This window comes from Leptosomus discolor, chromosome 1 (assembly GCF_034619465.1).
Source record: "Leptosomus discolor isolate bLepDis1 chromosome 1, bLepDis1.hap2, whole genome shotgun sequence".
Taxonomy (NCBI): Eukaryota; Metazoa; Chordata; class Aves; order Leptosomiformes; family Leptosomidae; genus Leptosomus; species Leptosomus discolor.
This window is the reverse complement of record NC_141391.1, coordinates 84582164-84604321: the sequence shown is the minus strand read 5'-3', so window position 1 is coordinate 84604321 and position 22158 is coordinate 84582164. Positions and strand designations below refer to the sequence as shown.

The 22158-nt window shown below is 41.7% G+C and overlaps 1 protein-coding gene across 1 annotated transcript; it reads left to right on the top strand.

Annotated features, from left to right (window-relative positions):
- Positions 1-8795: 8795 nt before the first annotated feature.
- PIGA (phosphatidylinositol glycan anchor biosynthesis class A) lies at positions 8796-14998 on the top strand. The gene is made up of 6 exons (XM_086463149.1): positions 8796-8836; positions 9122-9786; positions 10334-10466; positions 11315-11447; positions 12866-13072; positions 14735-14998. Exons 1-6 carry the CDS (start codon positions 8796-8798, stop codon positions 14996-14998), a joined length of 1443 nt encoding a protein of 480 aa, XP_086319275.1.
- Positions 14999-22158: the final 7160 nt, after the last annotated feature.

Below are 22158 nucleotides of genomic sequence, written 5' to 3'. Positions count from 1 at the left end.
ACCATGAAGGTGGAAAAGGAAACCGCTTGTGGCGGCATTCTCTAACGAGAGTGGCCTAAGCAGCCAGCACACTTAAATATTTTCTTTCATGCTCCTTACAGATTCTTAGCCCTAATTTCCAGAAGGCTTATGAATGTACTTCTTTGTGCTCCAAATATGATCATCAGCGCTGGTACACAAAGCTGAAACTCACTTTTGCAGGATAACAGACTTAGGGGTGGGTGTGTGTGTGTGTGCACATGTGACTACACACACACTAACCTCACCCTCAGCTCTCTCCCTCCTGAAGCAGCACAGGACCTCACACAACTCCTCCTCTCTCCATTAACCCATTAACCTGTCACCCAGCTGCATCTGGCCCACCAGGTCACAAAATGAGGTGGAGGTGAGCACCCACACTGTGCCAGGGCTGGCTGGGGAAGGGGATGCCTCTTGCTGGTGTCCCACACTCAAGGATGCCACACACACCAGGACAGTGCTGCAGCCCTCTAGCCTTCCCCTGCCACTCAGTACAATGGGGGGACCCACTCCCTCTGGCTTCACCTAATGTGTGTCACTGTCCTGGGTAGGAAAGGCAAGACACCCAAGAGCTCCGACCTGATTCACGCTTACCTGCGCTGGAATATGAAAACATTTTTCCCCAGCCCTACAATCCAATTGCTTGAGTATGAGCATTGGCCATCCTTCCCCTCCTGTTGGCTCCTCTAGAGGAAAGGCACTTCCACCTTCTGAAGCCTTGACCCACCTACTTTTTGGACTGCACTCGTGCACTACTGTGTTTGCAGCACAAGCATCTTACAGCTTCTTTTCTTTACAATAAATTCCCCTCCTAGCAGATCATCTTCTCCTAAGGCCCTGTGCCAGCCTCGGCATTGCAGGGTGCTGCTCTTCTCTATCCTGTATCATTAGAAAATGACCAAAGCTAGAGCACCTACTGCATATTTATAACATTCACTGAAATACTAAGTGGAAAAGCTCAAGAGTTTAAGCACAATGCTGTAAACGCCAGTGCTGCGTGATGGTCTTCATTGCCGCAGCCCCTAGAAGATCTGGATGTTGCCAACACCGTGGCAAAGCCATAAATCCTCTACATGGAAAACCAGGACTAAAAGGAGGCTCTGGGTGGAGATGGAAACACGAACAGGTAATTAGAATTTGATGGGGATTTATAAAAACTCATAATGTTATTTTATTTGAGAAATTCTGGATTCTTCGATTCATTTAAAAATATTCAACAAAGGTTAAAACAGAAATGCTTTATGTTATCTTTCATATCGATACATCAGAATTTAATAGCAGATATTTAATATAACAATTCAGAAGACTTAAATGAGGTATGTGAAATTCATAGCAGACCTGTTTTTTGACTGATGTCATTAGCTCTTAACCTATGACTAAATGACCTTCTCAGAGGGAAGGCCATTGAGCAGAGAAACAGTCTCTTTGAAGTTTGAAATGCTTTTATGACTGTTCAACGTGACTTGCTTTTTAAGCATACGGACATGATTTACAGATTTCATAGCCAGAATAGTAATGCTAAAACTTTCTGTTAAGGTGTGTCTTAATTTTTATATAGTGAGGTGGGTATTCAGTGAGATATTTGGATTATGTTCTCTACACATTCATATCTATAACAGGAATGAGAAGAATAATTGTTAATTCTAAACAAATGTGCATGATGTTTCTAAACACACATTTTTACGAGTAGTTAGCTTTCACTCGCATGTGCTTTTTGCAGGGAGGGGGGGCAATGGAAAAAGACTGAACAAGAATAATAGCAAAATATGCACACTGTATTTGAAAGGGTTAGGAAAACTTTATCTCCCTGCAAAAAATGTGCTTGACTTCTAGAAGATCAGAGGTATGTGTGAACTTACAAAATGCCGGTGACACTGAAGGAATTCAAGCAAATCTTGAAAGTACTGCTAGCATTTACTTTGAAAGCCATCGTATGCCATGTCTGGTGACATTGCAAGCATTATTCACTGGAAGCTTGACAGACCATATATAAATCCTGTCATACTCATATACATTGCAAACATATAAATCTGTATGTCACCTCCTGTTTTCCAGACAAATAAAATGTGAATCTACTTGGGGATTTTTTTGTTTTTCTGTACCACTGTAGGCCAGGAGTTCTGCTATTCAAATCAAGAGTTATTTTGCTTTACAGTACAGTAGTGTAAAAAAAGGAAAACCTTGAAAACCCAAAATAAAATTTGTGGAATCTCCTTCAGCTGCCAGTTTCTTTTGTGTTTTCTAAATAACTGACAAATGTGTTTCAACTTTAAAATATCAAAGAGGTTGTCACCTGATTTTGGACTCCTGGAATGACTTGGTCTCTCTGGAACTACACGGTGGTTACCAGGACAAGTGAATCTATGTTCTCACTTACTACAGTCTACATCAAAAAACAAACAAGTCACAGATTACAAATTATGTACCACCATTCATTTTATTTCTATCAGACTCCTACATCAGCAGTTACTCCACAACTTTGATAAAAACTTCTCACTTGAGGGGAAGAAAGTCTGTTTTAAATTAAAAGGAAACTGCTCCTTTAGCCAATAAAGCCAAACGAGTACATAAAAGGATGCTGTCAGGGCTGGGTCTGTATTTTGACTTCTATGCTGTTAACACCCTTCTTTGTTTCCACTTTTGTCATAATTTACAATATTACTCAATGTGAAAGGTCTTCCCAGGCTGAGAGCACTGAGGATCTGTGACTTAGTGTGAACTGCTTCATTTCTTAAACATCAAAAGCTGCCTTTAAAATGCGTATGGCTGAATAATCAATGATTTCATTCTAGTCTGCGTTAGTATATGTTATATATTTAAGAATATAACAGTGGTTATATAAAAAATACCTGGTTATTGAGTGTGATTACAAATTAAGTCTCAAGAAAAAAAGGTAACAAAATAGGAAGCATTCCAGCTAGTCTCCTGCCCCACTTATTTTGCTAAGTGATATTTTTAATTGGTGAGGACCGTGTCTCTAGCATGTGGCTTAGTATCACAGGTCCAGCTGAAATGGTGATGACAGATATCCAGACTAACCCATTCGTTTCTGTTAGGTGACTCATTGGCAAAGCATTTATCCAAAACTTTCCCTTGAGCCCGGATCCCACTGTCTAAGCACGGTCATGTGCCTCCGTTGCTGTCCTTTCTTTCTTGGGAAGGCATCTCTTGCTCCCCATGAATGGGCTAACTCTTCAGAATTGTGTTTGAACACTGAAGTACAGTTGCATAGTGGTTATTTAGCTTCACTCCTCAGAACACAATAACCAATACAAGCGATGAAACACAAGGAAAAGCTCAACGTATTCACAAGAACTATGCAACACTTCTTATCCATGTTGTCTCCGTAATAAACTGCAATATTTTCCTGCAGCTCACTTACAAAGGCAGATAATGAAAATCCCTTTAATGTCATCCGGTCTGTCTGATCTGCCATTTCCTTGTGCATTTTCCCATTTTAAAACTACCCACAGCTCACTCCTAAAGTTTTCACAGCTAATAATGCCTATGCCTCTCCTCCTGTCCCCTGGAGGCCAAGCACCTTATCATCTTGCTCTGCTCCACATTAATTAAATTAAACTCAGAGCATGTTTCCAACCCGCACAAAGCTTGAAATCTGTGGCTTCCGTTTCAAACCTCAAGAAGGGTTTGCTTGCCTGGAAGACTCTCTGAGTCTTGCCAATTCTAACAGTCAAATAAAAACTACTGCTTCCTCCATGGACCTTACCTTGGTTTCATCTTTAGGCTACAATAACACTATAAACTTAAAGAAACCCCTGTTTAAAGTATAATTACAATGAATTAGTCTTGCTTTACAGTCTAAATCTGGATATAAATTATCAAAATATTGGATAGCTCATGTTTAGTTTTTGTAAGAAACTCAGTTTTCTTTTAATTCAAACTATAGAAAGCAGGCAGGTACTACACTAATGGGTACCATGAGCACAGAGAACAGCGCTAATAACGTTTTGGGGCGTACATGTGGTAGGAGCATTAGTAGTAGCAAATAACACATACCAGGTGCAGGTTCTTCAGCTTTGCACTGAGAATATTTTGCACCCCCACCAGGAGTAACACAGTTTAAGTTTCCAATAGCTCCATCTGCTGTTGTCACTGCACCTTTTTTTCCCTCCACCAACAAGACTTTGCACTTGTTTAACTTTCAGTTAAACCCATTTTGCTAGCATTTTACTACTGAAACCTATCTGAGACTTCCGGCACTTCAGTTTGTATTGACTTCGTGACATAAATTCCCAGGATTTTTTAAAAGAGTTCATCAAGTACAGTCTTAAAGGTACAAACAGAAGACTTCTAAGAGGGACCTTCTCTTCTAATGCAGCTGATGCACAAATACTAAGGCACTTTGATGTCGCCTCAAGCCTGCAGAAACAGTCAGTAAAATCTAGGCAAGCTGAGAAAAAAAAGCAAACTCAAGTCTAGTCTGGTCAACAGGCTTCATAAGAACTGACACCAGATCTGTGTGTTACTGTGTCTCATTTGATCCAGATCAGGTACAGTCAGAATTGCATTTCTGTCAGATTAGTCAGAAGACTCGGTAGAGGGGTGAGGCTGGTTGTACGCTGGCTGCAGGACAGATATCCCTTAGGTCTGCCAGGACAAAGGGAAGCAGTCCTTCTGAGCGATTTCAAATGTCAGGAGAGCACAGTCATCACTTTGCACCCAGGCTTTGTTTGTGATGACTGCTCCCATTAGGGACTGGGAAGGACTCTGAGACCAGGCACTCCACTGCCGAAACGTTTCTGCATGGAAGCGGTGAATGACTGACACCTAGGTCGGGCAAAGGAGGATTATTCGCAGCAACTGTCAAGGCACTGCGGGCAGCTGTCCTGTATCGGTAAAGACAGAGATGTGACCTGTCTGTGAGCCCAGGGGACTGGAAGCCCCTCCTGGTATATACCCCCAACTGCTCCCAAGCCCTCATGCTCTTCCTCACCTTCACTGTCCTGATTTGAGAGGGAAGGGAAGCTCTGGGCTGGGAGAGCATTGTAGTACACAGAGAGCGACTGAGTGATTGAGAGCTCAGGGCATGCGTGAGGGGCACAGGTTACACACAGATGTGAGACCTAACACACATAGCCTGGCCGATCAACTTGTCACTTCTGGCAGCAAATTCATCTGCAACAGATGATTTCCAACCTGCACGAAAGGGAGATGTGCCTGCAAAATGGAAAACTAACATATTTTCTGGCATTTAGGAGAGAAATCTGGCTTAAAGAAAGTCAGTCTTTTTTACAGTTTGTGTTTAACGGCAATTTCCTTCATGGACTACACTGCAGTTTGTTAACCTTTCAACTTGAAACCTGTATTTTAAAAGTACATTAACATGTCATTTCAGCCAGCTTCTGTGGGATTTCACAAATACAGGAGAAGGACCGTAAGAAAACTCAGGTGCTTGAATGAGAAAGCCATGATTTTAATTCGACGCCCTGTGTGTGGAACCATAGCCACATGCAGGATTGGCTGTATGCATCAGAAATCAGGCAAACCCAACCTTTTTAAGGTACTGTAGAAACCTGTCAGATCTGGTTATTAATTCCTAGCACCAAAACCAATTGCTGAGGTAGACAGCTGGGCCCTCACTCCCTCTTTGCTGGAGTCTTAAGAGAAGTGACAGGCTCTCCAGCCTTACCATATGAAAGTAAAGCAAATGGAAGGACAGTTCATCCTTTCCTTAAGGACAAAGATTCCAAATATTGCTTTCCTCCTCATTTTGGAGCATATTTAATGCCAGCAGGATCAGAAAATGAAAACACTGTGGGTTTTCAGACAGGATGTTGGGCCGTCTCTGGCTCTCTTCTTCTCAGTTTCATTAATCAATGAAACTAATGTTTTGAAACAACAAATGTGCATGCCTTCGGCATATTAGGTGTAAATAAATGCATTCATATAATACACCGGCTTATTACACACAGCAAAGCCACTTCACTAAAAAGGGATAGTTTTTGCTCAAGACAGTCACGCAATAGAAGCAACATCGTTCAGCAGATGGGGACAGAACAGCAAATTTGTCTTGAGAGGAGGCTGAGAGGGAGATGAAAGAGCAGAGTACCCAGCAGAAAGCTTTCCTGCCTTTATAAGAACACTGAAGTGGTCTCTGTGAGGCAAGACAGCATCCGCTACCAGAACAAAGCCACAGGAGTGTCTTTAAGTGTCCTCCATCCTCTCTCTCTCTTAACTCGATTTACGAGGGTGCTTTAGGGAGCATTCAAGGACCAGGCTTGGAAGTAGTAATTACTCTGCTGTCTCTGGTTTAACAACTTTACTCTCTACTTTACATATCCCACAGTCTCACTTCGACCTTGTATGTGCTTTAAGTGAGAGAGTGAATGCCTTAAGTTCAAGCATTTAGAAAGGAAGAAAAATTGATTCTCTCCTCACCTGTTGGTCCCTTCACAACAGCTTCACCTCAGACCAGAGCAGGACAGACTCTGGATCTGCCCAGGGTCAGTAACAATTTTATGATTAAACAACACAATGACACTGCCAGCAAAGAGTGTGTGGTACCCCATCCTCATGAAACAGCCCTGGACAGAAAATTTAGCAGCACCTTTGCCAGTTTTGCAGTGGCAAAGAAAGGTTTTTCGTATGCTTCTCAGCAGACAAACTTTTCAAGGTCATTTGAACGTGAGAATGGGAAGAGGCTGCTGATATAGGGGGATTGAGTTGGACTACTGACAGGTATACCACTGAGCACAACTACACACACTTCATGAAGAACACAGATGTCAGAGCACCAAAACTGACATGCTGGGCCAAAGGCAGGAACGCTTGGCCACAATACTTTTCCTGACCTCTTTCAGAAAGACGTCCAGAGCCTATGGCCAGCTGCTGAGAAAGTATCGACTCCTCTCCAAAGTTCAGATAAATAGAGGGAGAAAAACTAATAGCAGCTGTGGTGTAAATGGAGGTTTCTGAGATTAAGTGGATGTGTTCTGTGGAAGGTTTTGTAGGTCGGTGCCAGTATTCTGGATTTGCACAGTGGTTGGTCAGCATGAGCTTATGGAACACATCATATCCCACTTTTTCCACTGAAGAGAGGGGCTGCTATGTTGTATACCAGTTATGATTTCTCTTTGGATTTTTTAAGCTTGCGTACCAAGAATTACAACTTCTCTAGACAGCACATAAGAAGAACTCTTTTTTTTTTTTTTAAAAAAAAATCGGTTTCCAAATAGTTAAAACGTAAGCATTGTTTTTCTGACAGCTAAAATTGAAGTGACTAGTACAGCTTGATTCTTCAGCGCAGCCTGACACCAAGGTAGGTCACCACCAGCATTTACCAGGCATCATACCATGGGCTGCTGCAGCTGAGAACCTCTAAGTGCTTTCCTCCTTTTCCTGGCACTACTTTTTTTCTAGATGTAATTTAAGGCAACTGCTTTACACCCAAGCTGCAGGTTCTTCTGGGAACTAGGATCCCTATGCCCCCCTGGCTCCTGGTCTCTTCTTTTTTCACAGCAGACTACCTACTGCTGCAGGTGAGGATCCTCCCCGCTTCTGGCCTCATACTCACTTGAAATTCTCATCCTGAAATTCAGGTTCTTGCCACCCCGGAGGAGCACCTAGTGATGAAATCAGATGTGCCAATACCAGTCTCGCCTTTCTGAACACTTGAGAAACACTCAAACAACAAGCAGTGTTTTTACTATTCAGCACACTAACGCTTTTCACTTCTTTCAGTCCCCAGACTGAAGTGCCTGATCTCATCCTTAGTCCTTCTCGTGACCAGTGCCTCCAAAACATGTCCTTCCAAGCTTCAACCTCACCAGGAATCCAGCCAGCACTGCAGCCTAAGTCAGCTTGTACTGTCACTCATGACACACATATTTGCACAGGAGTGATGACAGAATCGAATCTGATAAAATTCACATTAGAAACCTTGGCAAAGAGAAGCAGCTGCCAAATATAATTTTGGGAACATATAGGAAAGGCACGAACAACCCTCGCCTGGTGAGACAACATCCTTCTTGGCAGTCAGCAGCGGCTGGGCCGGTGCTAGAGCTGCTAACAGCTGATTGCAAAGCTCCGTGAGAAGACCAGGAATACACAGCCAAGCGATGCCAGCCCGGGGGTGTCAGAGGACAACTTACACAACCCAGCCAGTTTTCTTTAAGTTCAAGTTCCAGGAGAGTCTGTGAAAACCACGGTATTTTCACTTTCATGTAGAGAGAGCAAGCTTCCAGCACTTGTGGCAAAGGACTCGAAGAACAATTCAGGAGTTCCAGCTGTGACCGAGCCAAACGGTACACCAGAACAGCTTCTCCACGGGGGGCAGGGCAAAGCCTCTGGATGTTTAAGGCAATTCTATCACTTCACAGCGTTCAGCTCACTTCTGCCATCACTTTGGACGATGCTTTTTTGTGTACGAGCTTTCTTTATTATTATTTTTTGGCCAGCAACCGGCCGAAGCAGGCTCCCCACCGCAGCAAGGGCAACGCTGTTACCGAAAATGGGAGATCACAGGGCCCGGAGCCGGCACCGCCACCACAGCACCGGCCAGACGCCTCAGGCGCGGCCCGCCGCGCCCAACGGCCCGGCCCGCCCCGCTTCCGCCGCGCCCCTTCTCCCCGCCGCGCCCTCGGCGTTCCGCGGCCGCCTCCCATTGGCCGCTCCTTTTCCCTCGTGACGCGACGCCGGGCGACGATTGGCCGCGGCGCTGCGACGGGCTGGAGGCGGGAGCGCTTGGCTGCGGAGGTGGGGGTGGGAAACAGTCGTGCGGTTGCCGTGGTGACCGGGCGGCCGTACCCGGAAATGGGATGGCGCCGGGAAGCGCTCAGGGAGCGCCGGCGGCCGGCAGGTACGTGCACGCGCGCGCGCGGACGCACGCGCTGCCCCCCCCCGCCCCCTTCACCACCCCCTCCCCCCCCCCCTCCCCGTTCCCCTCGAGGCCGCCGGCGGTTGCCGGGGCGATCGCCCTCTTAAAGGGCCCGCGGTGGCCGCCCCGTGGTCCGCGTCGGTGGCGCTGGTGGGGGCCGCGGGGCGGCCTGCGCGGGAGGGACGGCCGGGCCCGACGGCGAGGGGGCCGGGGGTCCTCGCGGGCGGACGCCGGCGAGTGATGGCGCCTTGTCGTTTCCCTCGACAGGAGCGGGCCCGGGATGTCGTCCGTGGGCCCGGCGCGGGGGGCGCACTGCGTCTGCATGGTGTCGGACTTCTTCTACCCCAACATGGGGGGCGTGGAGAGCCACGTGTACCAGCTGTCGCAGTGCCTCATCGAGCGGGGCCACAAGGTCCTGGTGGTCACCCACGCCTACGGCCGCCGGAAGGGCATCCGCTACCTCACCAACGGGCTGAAGGTCTACTACTTGCCCCTGAAGGTCATGTACAACCAGTCCACGGCCACGACGCTCTTCCACAGCCTGCCCTTGCTCAGGTACATATTTGTGCGGGAGAGGGTCACCATCGTCCACGCCCACAGCTCCTTCTCTGCCATGGCCCACGACGCCCTCTTCCACGCCAAGACCATGGGGCTGCGGACGGTGTTCACGGACCACTCCCTCTTTGGGTTTGCGGATGTCAGCTCGGTGCTTACCAACAAACTTCTGACGGTGTCCCTCTGCGACACCAACCACATCGTCTGTGTCTCCTACACGAGTAAGGAAAACACGGTGCTGCGAGCAGCTTTGGACCCTCGGATAGTCTCCGTCATCCCCAACGCTGTCGATCCCACCGACTTCACTCCGGACTCGTCAAGGAGGGATGACAGTACAATAACAATAGTTGTTGTCAGCAGACTTGTTTACAGAAAAGGTAATGGGGGATAAAATGTAAGTTTATTTCGGTTATTTTTTTCTTTAGGGTATGGTAAGAAAGGTTGTGGTTAGGCACCACTTAACGCTGTATCCGTGGTGTGGATTGGATGTTAAACAGGAGTTGTAAGGTGATGGTCCTGAGCTTTTGCTTCTGTGTGTTCAAGGAGAAGAAAGTTTGTGCATGTTGGGTTCGGAGGTGCATTTCTTTTGTAATATTGAAGATAATGAACATTGAAATTTGTAAAATGAAAAGTTTGGCATATATTGGAGATATGATTTAGGTCCTAATCTATGTGTTCTGTTAGAAACTTTTTAATTGTTCTGTATTTAACTAAGCAACAGCAACTTAAGTGATTTTTTTTTTTTTTTTCATATTTGTCTCCTAATAGATCACAAGTTGTCTTTTTTTCCAGAATTTTGTGTTCGGCAGCGTAACTGTCTTCAAGAGACTTTTTGTCTTGAATAGAGTTATAGCAGTAGGCTACATCGTGATAAATTCTAAAATCAAATACAGTAACAGCTTGCCCTAAATTTTCTGCTCTTAGGTATAGATTTGCTTAGTGGTATAATTCCTGAGCTCTGTCAGAAACATCCAGAGTTACATTTCTTAGTTGGAGGAGAAGGACCAAAACGAATCATACTGGAAGAAGTCCGGGAAAGATACCAGCTACATGACAGGTTTGTTCTATGCATGTCTGTGACCCTTCAATGTACTTTAGGGTGGGGAGGACAACAGCAACACCCTTTCTACCAGTCCCTCTTCCCCCCCCCCCCCCCCCCCAAAAAAAAAACCAAACCCAAAGGTTTGAGACTGGAGAAGATGAGAACTATTGAAAGCAAGGGCGATAGACCAGATGCTAACTGAAGGCTTATGGAGTTGGACTGTGATCCTGCAAGTTCGCTCATAGAAATAGACCCTGGATGAACCTTTGCTCAAGTCTGAGAAAAGCTGATTTAGACGTAGATTTACCACGTTCGTCTCTCAAACTGCAGTGCTTGTATCACAAATTACTATATGGCTTAAGGTGTTAGACAGCTAGTTCGTGTCACTGCTGCTTGTGAGGATGACTGCTAGTAATTTATTTTATTGTTTCAGTATGAAACTCTTCAGGGTAGTGCTTATGTAGTAGGTAGGGTAGGGTGTGTTCTTGTGGTACTACAAACATGTTCCCTGGTGCTACTGTGTTACCAAAATGTTTCTGTGATGCATGTGCATTTGTGAGTTTTCTTTGGGGTTTTCTTGTTGTTCGAAGACAGTTTTATGGGGCAAGGATGAGACTCTTAATTTTCCATTTCCTTTTCTCTGTTTTCAGCCAGTTCTGTACGTTAGTCAGTGATTCCTCTGATAAATTGTTTGTTAGTATCATTCTTATTTCGCCCTTTTGATTCCCAGTATCTTCAAAATAATAGGTCTTAATCGTTATATCCTACTTTTTTTTTTTTTTTTCCCCTGCTCAGACTGAGACTGATCAGACCTCATGTTGAAAACTCAGATAATACATTTTTTTTCTTCTTCTTCTGTGCAGGGTACGTCTCCTAGGAGCCTTGGAACACCAGGACGTTAGAAATGTTCTAGTCCAGGGGCACATTTTTCTCAACACTTCCCTCACTGAGGCCTTTTGTATGGCAATTGTGGAAGCAGCAAGCTGTGGTTTACAGGTAAAAAAAAATAAAAACATCTCAACGGTCTAGAACGCATGTATCCCTTTTAAACAAAGTTCATTATTAAATAATATGTGCTTGTAACATTTGATTTCATCTGAGGCTCTATCTTTACAAAGGTGAGCAAATATTATCCCCATTTACAGATCACCTGGAAGCTGAGACAGAAGGATTAACCGAAACTGCTTATGCTCCCAGGAGAAGCTTGTGCAGAATTGGGAATAACATGTAGATCTGCTAACTCTCAGTTCTCTGAACTAACCAGAGTGCCTCTCCAAAATGCTATGTTGTATGTACTCCTATATAGAGTTTTGGGGTAGTTGATGTTCGTGAAGGTTTACCTTGACATTGCTTTAAGAGGAGCTGCAGTAAAACGGCTCATAAGCGTGGGTGACTGGTCAGTCAGGCATACTGAATTACCAGACTAAGCCATTGTACTAGAGCTGTTTTATTCCTGCACCAAGAGCTGACATTTATTTTTCTTATTTTAACTGAGGATGTATTTGCCTTGCCATGTAGGGATTCAAGATAAGAGTTGGAGAGAGAGAGAAAACAGTAAAAGCCCTTTGTGGCTAATTTTCGTCTGGGATTCACAACTCCAAAAAAAGTTAAATCAACAGCCTCAAAGAGCTTAGATTCTCACATTAAAATATACAGAATCTTCTTTTAAAAGACAGACTAGTAAAAGTATCTAATATACAAGAAGTATAGAAAGTGTGAGGGACTTTTTTTTTTTTTTTCTTTTTTTCTCCAGCATCCTTTGGCAGTAGTTAACTACCTAGTTGTGGTAGTTATTCCCCTGTCATCCGTTTTCCTCTCTAGAGGTGAGGAAGTTCTGCAGTTTTCTTGTTGCCTGCTGTTTAGAGATGATTGCGTAATGTGAGTCTTAGTAATTTCTGATTTCACTTTAAAAACTATAGTTCAAATTAAAATTACTGAAAGTCTAAAGAAATTCTTGTAAATGTTCAGTGGCCTAGCGAGCATAGACTGAAGGTGGATGTGGTAACACTGTCCTCTCCAAGTCAAGGTGACAGTTTTCATGAGGGACTGTGCAGAAAAAGAGATTTACATAGATTTAGTTGTGTACCATGACAAACACCTGTAGGGAAGGTGTCTTATAAACCACTCATTAGACCAAGTCTTCTGTTGTATCATGCTACCAGGGAGTTGTTCTGACCATTCTTAAAGGTAATCTGCTATGCTTTGTCTTTTCTAGGGCCCAGACCTAACACTCCCAAAGCATGGTGTTGGTCTTTACCTTCATGGCAACCGCTCATTGATTTTTATTTTTTTTTTCTCCCTGTTCTTAAGTGCTGCATCTAAACAGTGTAATAGCAGTGCCATCGCTTGATTTTTTTATTTTTTTTTTTAATTGTTGTGCAGCATATGTGCTATTTCTTTTGTTTCTTTCAAAGGTGGTGAGTACAAGAGTTGGTGGGATTCCTGAGGTGCTTCCAGAAAATCTCATTATTTTATGTGAACCCTCCGTGAAATCTTTGTGTGATGGATTAGAAAAAGCTATTGCCCGGCTCAGGTCAGGAACGCTACCATCTCCAGAAACGGTTCATAACAAAGTAAAGACATTTTATACATGGAGGAATGTAGCAGAGCGAACTGAGAAAGTACGTATAACCAATTTTGAAACATTACTATGTACATTCTGTGTGTAATATTTCAGTGTAATTTTTCAGTGTGTTGCCTGTCAAACATACATGCTTTAAAATGGTTCAGTAAATGCTCCTTTTTTTTTTTTTCCCCAAATACATCACTAGATAGGTGTGTTTTTTCTATTTGCATTTTTTTCTAAGCCACAACTGCTGATAAATACTCTGAAGAACAGCCTAGATCTTTAGTTACGTTTGTACTCATATATTTTTTTCCAATCTTCACATCAAGTAACTTTTCTGGCATAACTGGAAAACGTGCTGTGTAAGATGTATGAAAAGGAAAAGACCGAGTTCATGGCATAGTTTTGTCTGCCATGTGCTAACAAGTGGTTCAAAATTATGCGAGGTAGTTGAATGCCAGTAGGCTGAACAGAGATAAATTTACATAAGCTACGGATGTAATGAAAATAATTTATCACGCTTTTGAAATCGTATCTCAGAATTAGAACTGTGCTTCAGCATAATGCTGCTAGTGAAGCATGTTAACTGCTGTAGTGTTATAAATGCCTGTGGAGATCTGTCCTTTCTGACTTCAGGCCTGTGTTTTTTAGCAAGAGAGTAGCTGAATCACATGCCTCCAAATTGCATTGTAAGTGTGCTCAGATACCTCTTACAAGTCTCCTTCAAGTATCCTGTACAGCCACATAATTTTGTCATTTTCAAGTACTGTCAGTACAATTCGTTTTATGCTTTTGTAACTGCAAGTACCGTTTCAGTTGCGAAGTTTCTGTAGAAGATTTCAGTTTCCTGTGTAACCCTTTCTTACAAAAAAAAAAAAAACCCAAAACAAACAACCCAACAACCAAAACCTGTGAAGGAAAATGGTAGTATCTGTGGAAGAAGTATGCATGGAACTTATGCATACAAAAGACAGTTGTTTGTTAGCTCATTGTTAAGTTACCCGTAGGATGAAGTCTGTAATGTTCTCAAGGAAAAAGACTGTATCCTTTAAGCCTTTTTTTGAGTTGTGTAGTGGGTGTTTATGTTTCTGTTTTCTGAAACACAGGACTATTGTTTTTTGGTTTTGTTTTTTTTTTTGTGGTTGTGTTTAGTATGTATATTAAGTCACTAGTAGCATGTGTTTGCTTTTCACATTCTTCGAATTTTCAGAATTTTACTAAGAATTACTAGTGGCTTTTTAAAATAAAAATCAGTATCCCTTGATTGTTCAAGCAAAAATTTGGAAGGTTGCCAACTCATCTGTGAGTTCATCCATCTTGGTGTTGAACAATCTAGTAACTGCATGTTCAGACTTCTCCTATGCCTGGTGTGAATATGAGAACCCATTCAATTATTTTTAAAAAAGCCCAACCCTCTCTATATAATATTATATGGGAGATAAATTATGCAGCCGTCCTATTTAATGAAATACTCTTAAAGTCTATCAAAAAAATAGAACATTTCTCTTTTTTCTCCCTAAATAAATTGATGAAATTTCTAGAAGAGTACTTCTAAATCAACACTGAAAATCTACAAAGCTTTTGGGGGGTCATATTTGTCCCATCTAGTAGATAGGAAAAAATAATTTATTTTGCACACTGACAACAAAGTACTGCCTGATTTTTTTGAGGTAGAAGCAACGTCGTTTTAAGGTCTTGCTCTCTCTTCTCCGTTTAGGTGTATGACAGGGTTGCAGATGAAGTGGTTTTACCAATGGATGAGCGACTTGGCAGACTAATGTCTCACTGTGGCCCAGTGACTGGGTGTATTTTTGCTCTTTTTGCTGTTCTGAACTTCCTTTTCTTGGCGTTTCTGAGGTGGATGACTCCAGATTCCGTTATTGACGTGGCAATAGATGCCACAGGACCTAAAGGTGCATGGACTAAACAGTATTTTTTGGGGAAAAAAGGAGGAGATAAAGAAGAACTTCCAAGCTCCTAAAATGCTCAAATGGAGAGGAAAGAACGCATCAGTCACTACAGGTTTTAATGCTTGCGGATAGAGACATTACACTTAAAATTCTTCAGTTTCTTTCTGAAGTTCTTGGAAGGAAACTTGGTTAACTGTGCTACCTCAATTTAGGATGATGTTTTAATTTAGTTTTGCATTCATGCAAACTTACAGTCATCTCTTTTTGCACTTAAAGCTGGAAGGAGAACATGAATTTTTATATGGGTCAAAAGCCTTTGAGGCAAAGATACAAGATTTTTCTCTACAACTTGAATATTACAGAAAGTGACTGTAAACTCTAGTGGTATTTGGGAAAGCAAAACACAAAAGTTATTAGCTTACAGTAGTCCCTTCTAATTCCTGATATTTGCTGTGATTTTTTGAGACCTATTTAAAAATATTTAATTAACAACCCAACAAAACACACCTTTTATCTTCTAAGATGAAGATGGCACTGGAAACTAGTCATGAAGTCCATTACCATGGAAATTTCAGAGACTTAATTCTAGCAGTTGTGTCCCCGTGACAGTGTTTTGCCTGTATAGCCTTATTATTTTGAAGTTCTTCCATAGTCAGACTGGATCATCCTGTTGCTAAATCAGAACTCCGTAATGAATTTTTGACATTTTCAGAGGTGCTAAATTTGTCCTATTCACTTACATGTGTGAAAGTGATATAAAGCTTATGGTGGGTTTTTTTTAAGGTGCATAGGTAATATAAAGCAATTATATTCTTTAGAGATTAGCCTTCAGAAACAGCTCAGGCCTGACAACTCCTCCAGCAGACTATGCCAAAGTGTGGAGTAACACGTGTGTGTGTGTGTGTGTGTGCGCGCGCGTGCATGTGAGAGAGATAGAAATCTGTGAAGGGCTTAACAAGCACCATTGTGCTTGCTTGCTCGCTCTCCCCTTCCACCCCCACCCCTTTTTTTTTTTTTTTCTTTTTATTTCCTTTTTCCTTCCCCTTAGTTATGACCAAACTGGCATTTCAGTCCATCTCTGGGAGGGACGGTGCTTAGTGTGCATGAGTTCACCAAGACCACGTCAGAGACACTGTCAGGCAGGTTCTGCAAGTGAAATCATGTGAAGGTATCCCTTAAATGGGGTATAACCGTGGAGACTGAAAACAAAAAGAAAAAAATTGATCTCCTTGCATCTGTCATGTGTACCTGGGACAACAGGCAGCACAACATCCCAATGTGTGAGGGGAGGCATTTATCTCATTTATGTCAACCTCTAAAACTCCCCCCCTGCCTGATGCACTGGGTTAATTTCTTTTTCAAGCATCACTGAAGACTAAAAATCTTATGATATTGTGACTGTGAGTATTATGTGGTGTTGGCTACTGTATTAATATTAAAACTGTGCAATACGAAAATACTGTTTCCAAACGCTTGAAGGGCAGTATTTAAAACACAACTTCTGTCAAGATCATCTTGTTTGTGTAGAGATGCAGTTACCCTAACTATAATTTCATTGAACATATTTTCATGAAACACAGAAAGGTAATGTGAAATAAACATCATATACAAAGTCTATTTTCTTTTACTAGAATTTTTAGCTTTTGATATGTAACATTCAATATGCATTGTATTACAATTTGAATTTTTCAAACTCTACATTAGAAAGGGAGGTTGGCTAAAAGGGTGCCACACAGATTATGGATAAATTACTGGAACTGATGTAACATTTTACTTTTCAAAGTTACTCCCCCCCAACATTCGTGTTTATAATGACTTTTTAAAAATACTTATTATCATTCCAGGGAAATGTTATATGTATTTTTTTAATAATATTTTGTTGATTCTGGTTTATTTCTTTTTTGGTTTCCTGCAACATCTACAACTACAAATCAAATTTTCGACAGGATTGTTAACAGAATCTGTTCAAAATAATTCCCCCGCTTCTTTTGTGGAACACTGTGTACTTATGATTAACATAGTAAAAGCTTGTTATAGTCTTGTTTACAAGACAAAGCTACAGTTTACCTAAAAGTTTGTTTACCTTTCCCTAAGGGATGGATATTTTTCATACATACAATTAGAAAGTACAGAAATATACTCCATATTGCTGCTTCCCATCACTGGTGGTTGGACTGCTTATGAGAAAGGTGATTATTAAAAAAAAAATTCTGCACAAGCTGACACAAAAATTTAATCCATAACTGATGTAACTGCAAATATGCTGTTTCTCAAGTAACGCGGCTTGTATGACACATAACTCTTTGTGGGACTGCTTGACTTATGGCCTTGGGCGGTGGAATGAGGGTTGATGTCACTGAATCACTTACAGTTTTGAAAAGTGTTAGTGGGTGAAATGAGAAAGTTTAAATAAAATAAACACAATAATAAAAAAAAAACCTGAACAGAGATAATATTTAGAAATTAATAAAATAACTATTTAAGAGATGGGAAATGTTCCAGTTGTCCTTGTCGGTAACGTTTGATCATTGTGAAATACTGGGGCAATGTTACCCAAGAGAGAGTGATACTGAGTATTGTCTTGCATAGAGCAGGGCCTCCGGTGTGGAGGAGGAGGGAACACCCAAAAACCTTCTATGTAGAAGGTTCCCCTCTTTCCTAGAAGGGACCAGTGATCTGCAATGAAATTCCAGCCTGCTGGCACAAGGAGAAATTGTGTTTCTAATACATTATATGCAGACACTGTGAATTAAGGTGTGGGCAGTGTGTTGATGACTGAAAATTCTATCTTAAACCAGAACGAGTGTCAAGCAAAGTGTGAATGTAAGATTTGTCTTTCAGATTATGTTTTAGTGGATTGGGATGGATCTCTAAGAAGGTAAAAACACTGTAATGTACTTATTTTTGTGGTCAAGTTTTTCTGCATTTTTTAAAAATAAACTTATTTTCTCCCCTTTTGATATTTATTTACCTTTGCTAGTCCTTTTTTTCCTATATGCTTAGGTTTATAAACAAATAATTATAAAAGTGCATCTTTTTGGTGCTCCAGTAAAATACAGACTTTATGTGAACAGATATCAGAACAATCAACCTCGAAAAAAAAATGGTTTTATAAATTTTTTTAAATTAAAATATATTTAAATATTTTTAATGTTTGATTTGCTATCGTTAAACTGCTTTCATCAAATTTGCTGTACCTCTTTTATGACACTTGGCAGTATGTTGACTTCCACGGTTTTTCCTAATTACTTGAGTATTGACATAGTCAGACAAAAGGTGGTGGCCAACAGGTCCAGGGAGGTGATTCTCCCCTCTGCTCTGCTCTGGTGAGACCCCACCTGCAGTGCTGCATCCAGCTCTGGGACCTCCAGCACAAGAAAGACACGGACCTGCTCGAGTGGGTCGAGGAGGGCTGCAGAGATGACCAGGGGGCTGGAGCACCTCCCCTGTGAGGACAGGCTGAGAGAGTTGGGGTTGTTCAGCCTGGAGAAGAGAAGGCTCCGGGGAGACCTTACAGTGGCCTTCCAGTGCTTAAAGGGGGCCTACGGGAAAGGTGGGGAGGGACTCTTGATCAGGGAGGGTAGTGATAGGACGAGGGGTAACGGTTTCAAACTAAAAGAGGGCAGATTCAGGCTAGATACAAAGAGGAAATTTTTTACACTGAGGGTATTGAGACACTGGCACAGGCTGCCCAGAGAGGCAGCAGGTGCCCCATCCCTGGAAACATTCAGGGTCAGGCTGGACGGGGCTCTCAGCAACCTGATCCAGCTAAAGATGTCCCTGCTTATTGCAGTGGGTTGGACCAGATGGCCTCCAAAAGTCCCTTCCAACCCAAACTGTTTTATAACTCTATGATTCTATGATATTTTTTAAGAGAACAAAACTAAAGGCAAGATGTGGTTATACATCTGACTTTACTTTTGTATTGAAATTATGCATTTTTCTTGTAAATGTAACAGGTATTTTGGATTGTTTTCAGATTCTGACTTGAACACTGGCATAACTCTGGAGATTATATTTGTGTGGGATTCACTAACCGTGCATAAGCCAGTTGTCCAGTACGTGCTTGTCCCTTAAAGCTGGTTATTGAAGCAGAAGGGACTGATGGCATGCACCAGAGTCATCCCCTGCTAGCGCAGGCGTGGAGGCAAACAGGGGGAAATTAATTGCCTGCTGAAATTTGCTGTCTTCCTGCCCAGGCATCAGCAGGAGTATAGATAACTAGATCTTACATGGTGCGATGGGTGGCAGACAGGTGAGATGAATCCCACATCTGCTTGTTTGAGAGCAACCAGTGAGTCACTATATACAACCCTTGTTAAAAGCAGGAGTGTTGTAAGAGTGCTGACCTAAGGATGCAAATGAAGCAAGCCTTGTATGGGAAGTAGTGTCATTTATTAGATCAAACTGATAGAAAAGAAATAGCTAGGCTCTCTGTATGTCTTTGTTCTGATATCTCCCTTTAAGATAAAGTTTTCTGTCTCCTTTTTTTCCCCAGTTGGCTTACTTTGAGTGTATTTGATATTCACACTCTCAACTCGATACATTGGAAATACACTGCTGTAATTCATAGAGCATCTAGCTTAAGAATAAACCAATACCTCTTAATTTCTTTGAGAAGAGGATCCTTCTAATCTTTATTTCCTTGCCAAATTCTTCAGGTCACATCTGACATTTCTCCCTGTTGACTAAAGTTAAAGTGAATCGTAATGAAAATTAGTTGTCTTCAAAGCTGGACTGCCTTTTCTTTTGTGCTTATTCCTCACATGTTTGTAAACCAAGGATATATAAATATTAGCTTTCCAGTTCTTTGGAGGATCTAGCTAAACTACTTCTGTTCATTCGCCATCTCATGAGAATTTTACTGAAGAATTAACATATTTTCTGGATATTTTGATTTGACTATTTAGTAATTATTCTGACGGAAAGGAAGAGTGAACCATGGAGTAATTCAGGCATCTTGCAGAAGTTCTCAATAAGGCATATTTTTTCTACGGAGGTCTGACTTGTTCACTCCAGTCTGTGGATGGGGTTGCATAATCCATCTCATTCAACTCACAGCGATGCTGCCCAAACCAGCGAGGGAGCGAAGATGAGATAGCAGTTTATGCGTTGTCGTTGCTCTTCCTTTTTGTTATATCTGTTCTTATGCCTAACGTTATGTTGCTCACCTTTCTTTAGTTTCAGAAATACCAGACGTTTCTGAGTGACCACACCAGATCTCACTATGGCTTGCCTGATTACCACCTTCACCAGTATTAGTACTTCCCACCATGCTATTCAGCTGTCTTCCCACTGGTGAATTTTTTTTTAACCCACCGCAATAATTTTCCTAGTGTACTTGCACAATAAAAGCAGATTAAGGGATTACATGAGCTTTTCTCAAATGAATCCATCATTTAACTAAAAATCTTCAGTTGTCTTGTCCTGAAGCCAGGAGGGTGATTTTGCTACTACTCAAATGGAGCTTGTCCTTCTGGAAGAATCACGTTCTTGTGGCTGCTTCCAAGTGGTCAAACTTCCTCAGTTTTTTTTAGACCACCTGGAGAGCTCTTCGGTATTACTGGAATTTCACCTTCCTGTAGGGATAAGAGAATTTCAGGCGAAATCACCTGATCTCCAGCTTCTTGTATTATTTCTGAGGGTTGTGGACTCTTACAAGTCTCCTTACTATCTGGCAGGCTGATTGTGAAAGACGAGCAATGGACGTCCTTTGCAACCAAAGATCTGTTTTCTGGTCTTTCTCTCAAAAGGTGCTGTTCCTTCTTGGTTACAGCCTGTTCAGTGCCCGTTTTGTAGATCCTACATGAGAAAGATTTCTCCATCATTTAGGCTGACCTCTTCCTTGTAGTGATCTAAATTTTTTTCTCTGTTTGTTCTTGTTCTCTGCATCCTATATTCTGTTCTTTACTCCCTTTGCTATTCCTCTGGCTTCAGGAGTGTTTTCATTATCTCATATTTTTCTAGCACTAACTGATCATCCCTTTTTTCGGTTCACCTTTGTTTGCTTATTTCACCTTTTTGTTTCCCAGTTGAGCAAACTTAACTGCTTTTCTCTGATTCCTCAACTGAACTTCTCTTGCCATATAATCCATGTCTTCAGCTGTCTTGTCCTGTTGCAAACAGTATTAAAGTGATTAAAAATAGGCAATTTTCCTCTTTTGGATTCATAGGTGGTATGATGAATACAGGTATATTATATTACTATGGAAGGAAAAGTATATGTAATATTTATGTAAGCTCTTCAGTTATTGGTAAAAATGTAATATCTTGGTTTAATTCAGAATTTTAGAAAAATTGGTTCACTTGAGAAATGAAAAAATATCTTGGGGTGTTTTTTTCAGTCTGTTTGCACATATTTTATATAGCATCCTAGTGCACCTGGGAGGGCAGACTGCTGAAGACAGCAAGGTACTAAGCCAGCTGTATTGATACAAAGCAAAACAAATTGCATCTAAAATGTCCAGGGAAATAATTTACCATAAAATTTCCTTCTGCATATCCACAATCTCCTTGGGATTTCTGAGAGAGGGGAGTCATCCTGCTCTTTCCCTTACAAACGTTTAAATCGAGGTGTAAGAGAACCTGAGCAAGGAGGGGATTCAAAGAAAGAAACAAATCTCCCTCCTGCTCTGCATATAGGAAAATAAAAATAAAGAAAAGTTTAAATGAAAACGAGATGAGGTATTCTACATAGATTCAATTAATTACATGCAGAAAAAGTACTCTGTTCTCTATGGAAGCCACACAGCTCCAGAAAGGAAAAAGGGCAGTTAAAGAAAGGGTGTATCTTCATCAGTTGCAGATATTACACCTTTGAATCAATAAGAGATAATGTAAAAATATTTCCATTTTTTGAAAACAGTAAGATGCTGTTTGCAAGACATATTAATGGACACCATTCTTGATGGGAAATACCAGTATGTTATCATGTCTTTCTGATCACACACTTTCAATATATTTTTTCCCTTCCTAGAATAACTTTGGCTTCCTAGCCCTGGCTTTGAAAATATTTGGGTTTATTTGAGATTCTTTCATGATAATGCTTTCTTTTGATATGCTTGCCTTTGTTCTGTATCTGAGTACCAGCAAGGCTTGTTATCAAGGCAGGAAAAGTATTATTTTTTGTAGTATCTCTGAACAATTTCTGCAACTTTACCTATGCACCTTTTGTAAATGGAACTGCTACATCAAAGAACAAATATAATGTGGGTGTATTGGCTTTCAGGTG

What these genes read in the sequence shown, in the direction of transcription:
- PIGA (XM_086463149.1), top strand. Translation starts at nt 8,796, where the DNA reads ATGGCGCCGGGAAGCGCTCAGGGAGCGCCGGCGGCCGGCAG. An exon ending in GGAGCGCCGGCGGCCGGCAG is followed by an intron (nt 8,837 to 9,121) that starts GTACGTGCACGC and finishes TTCCCTCGACAG; the next exon opens with GAGCGGGCCCGGGATGTCGT. An exon ending in CAGACTTGTTTACAGAAAAG is followed by an intron (nt 9,787 to 10,333) that starts GTAATGGGGGAT and finishes TTCTGCTCTTAG; the next exon opens with GTATAGATTTGCTTAGTGGT.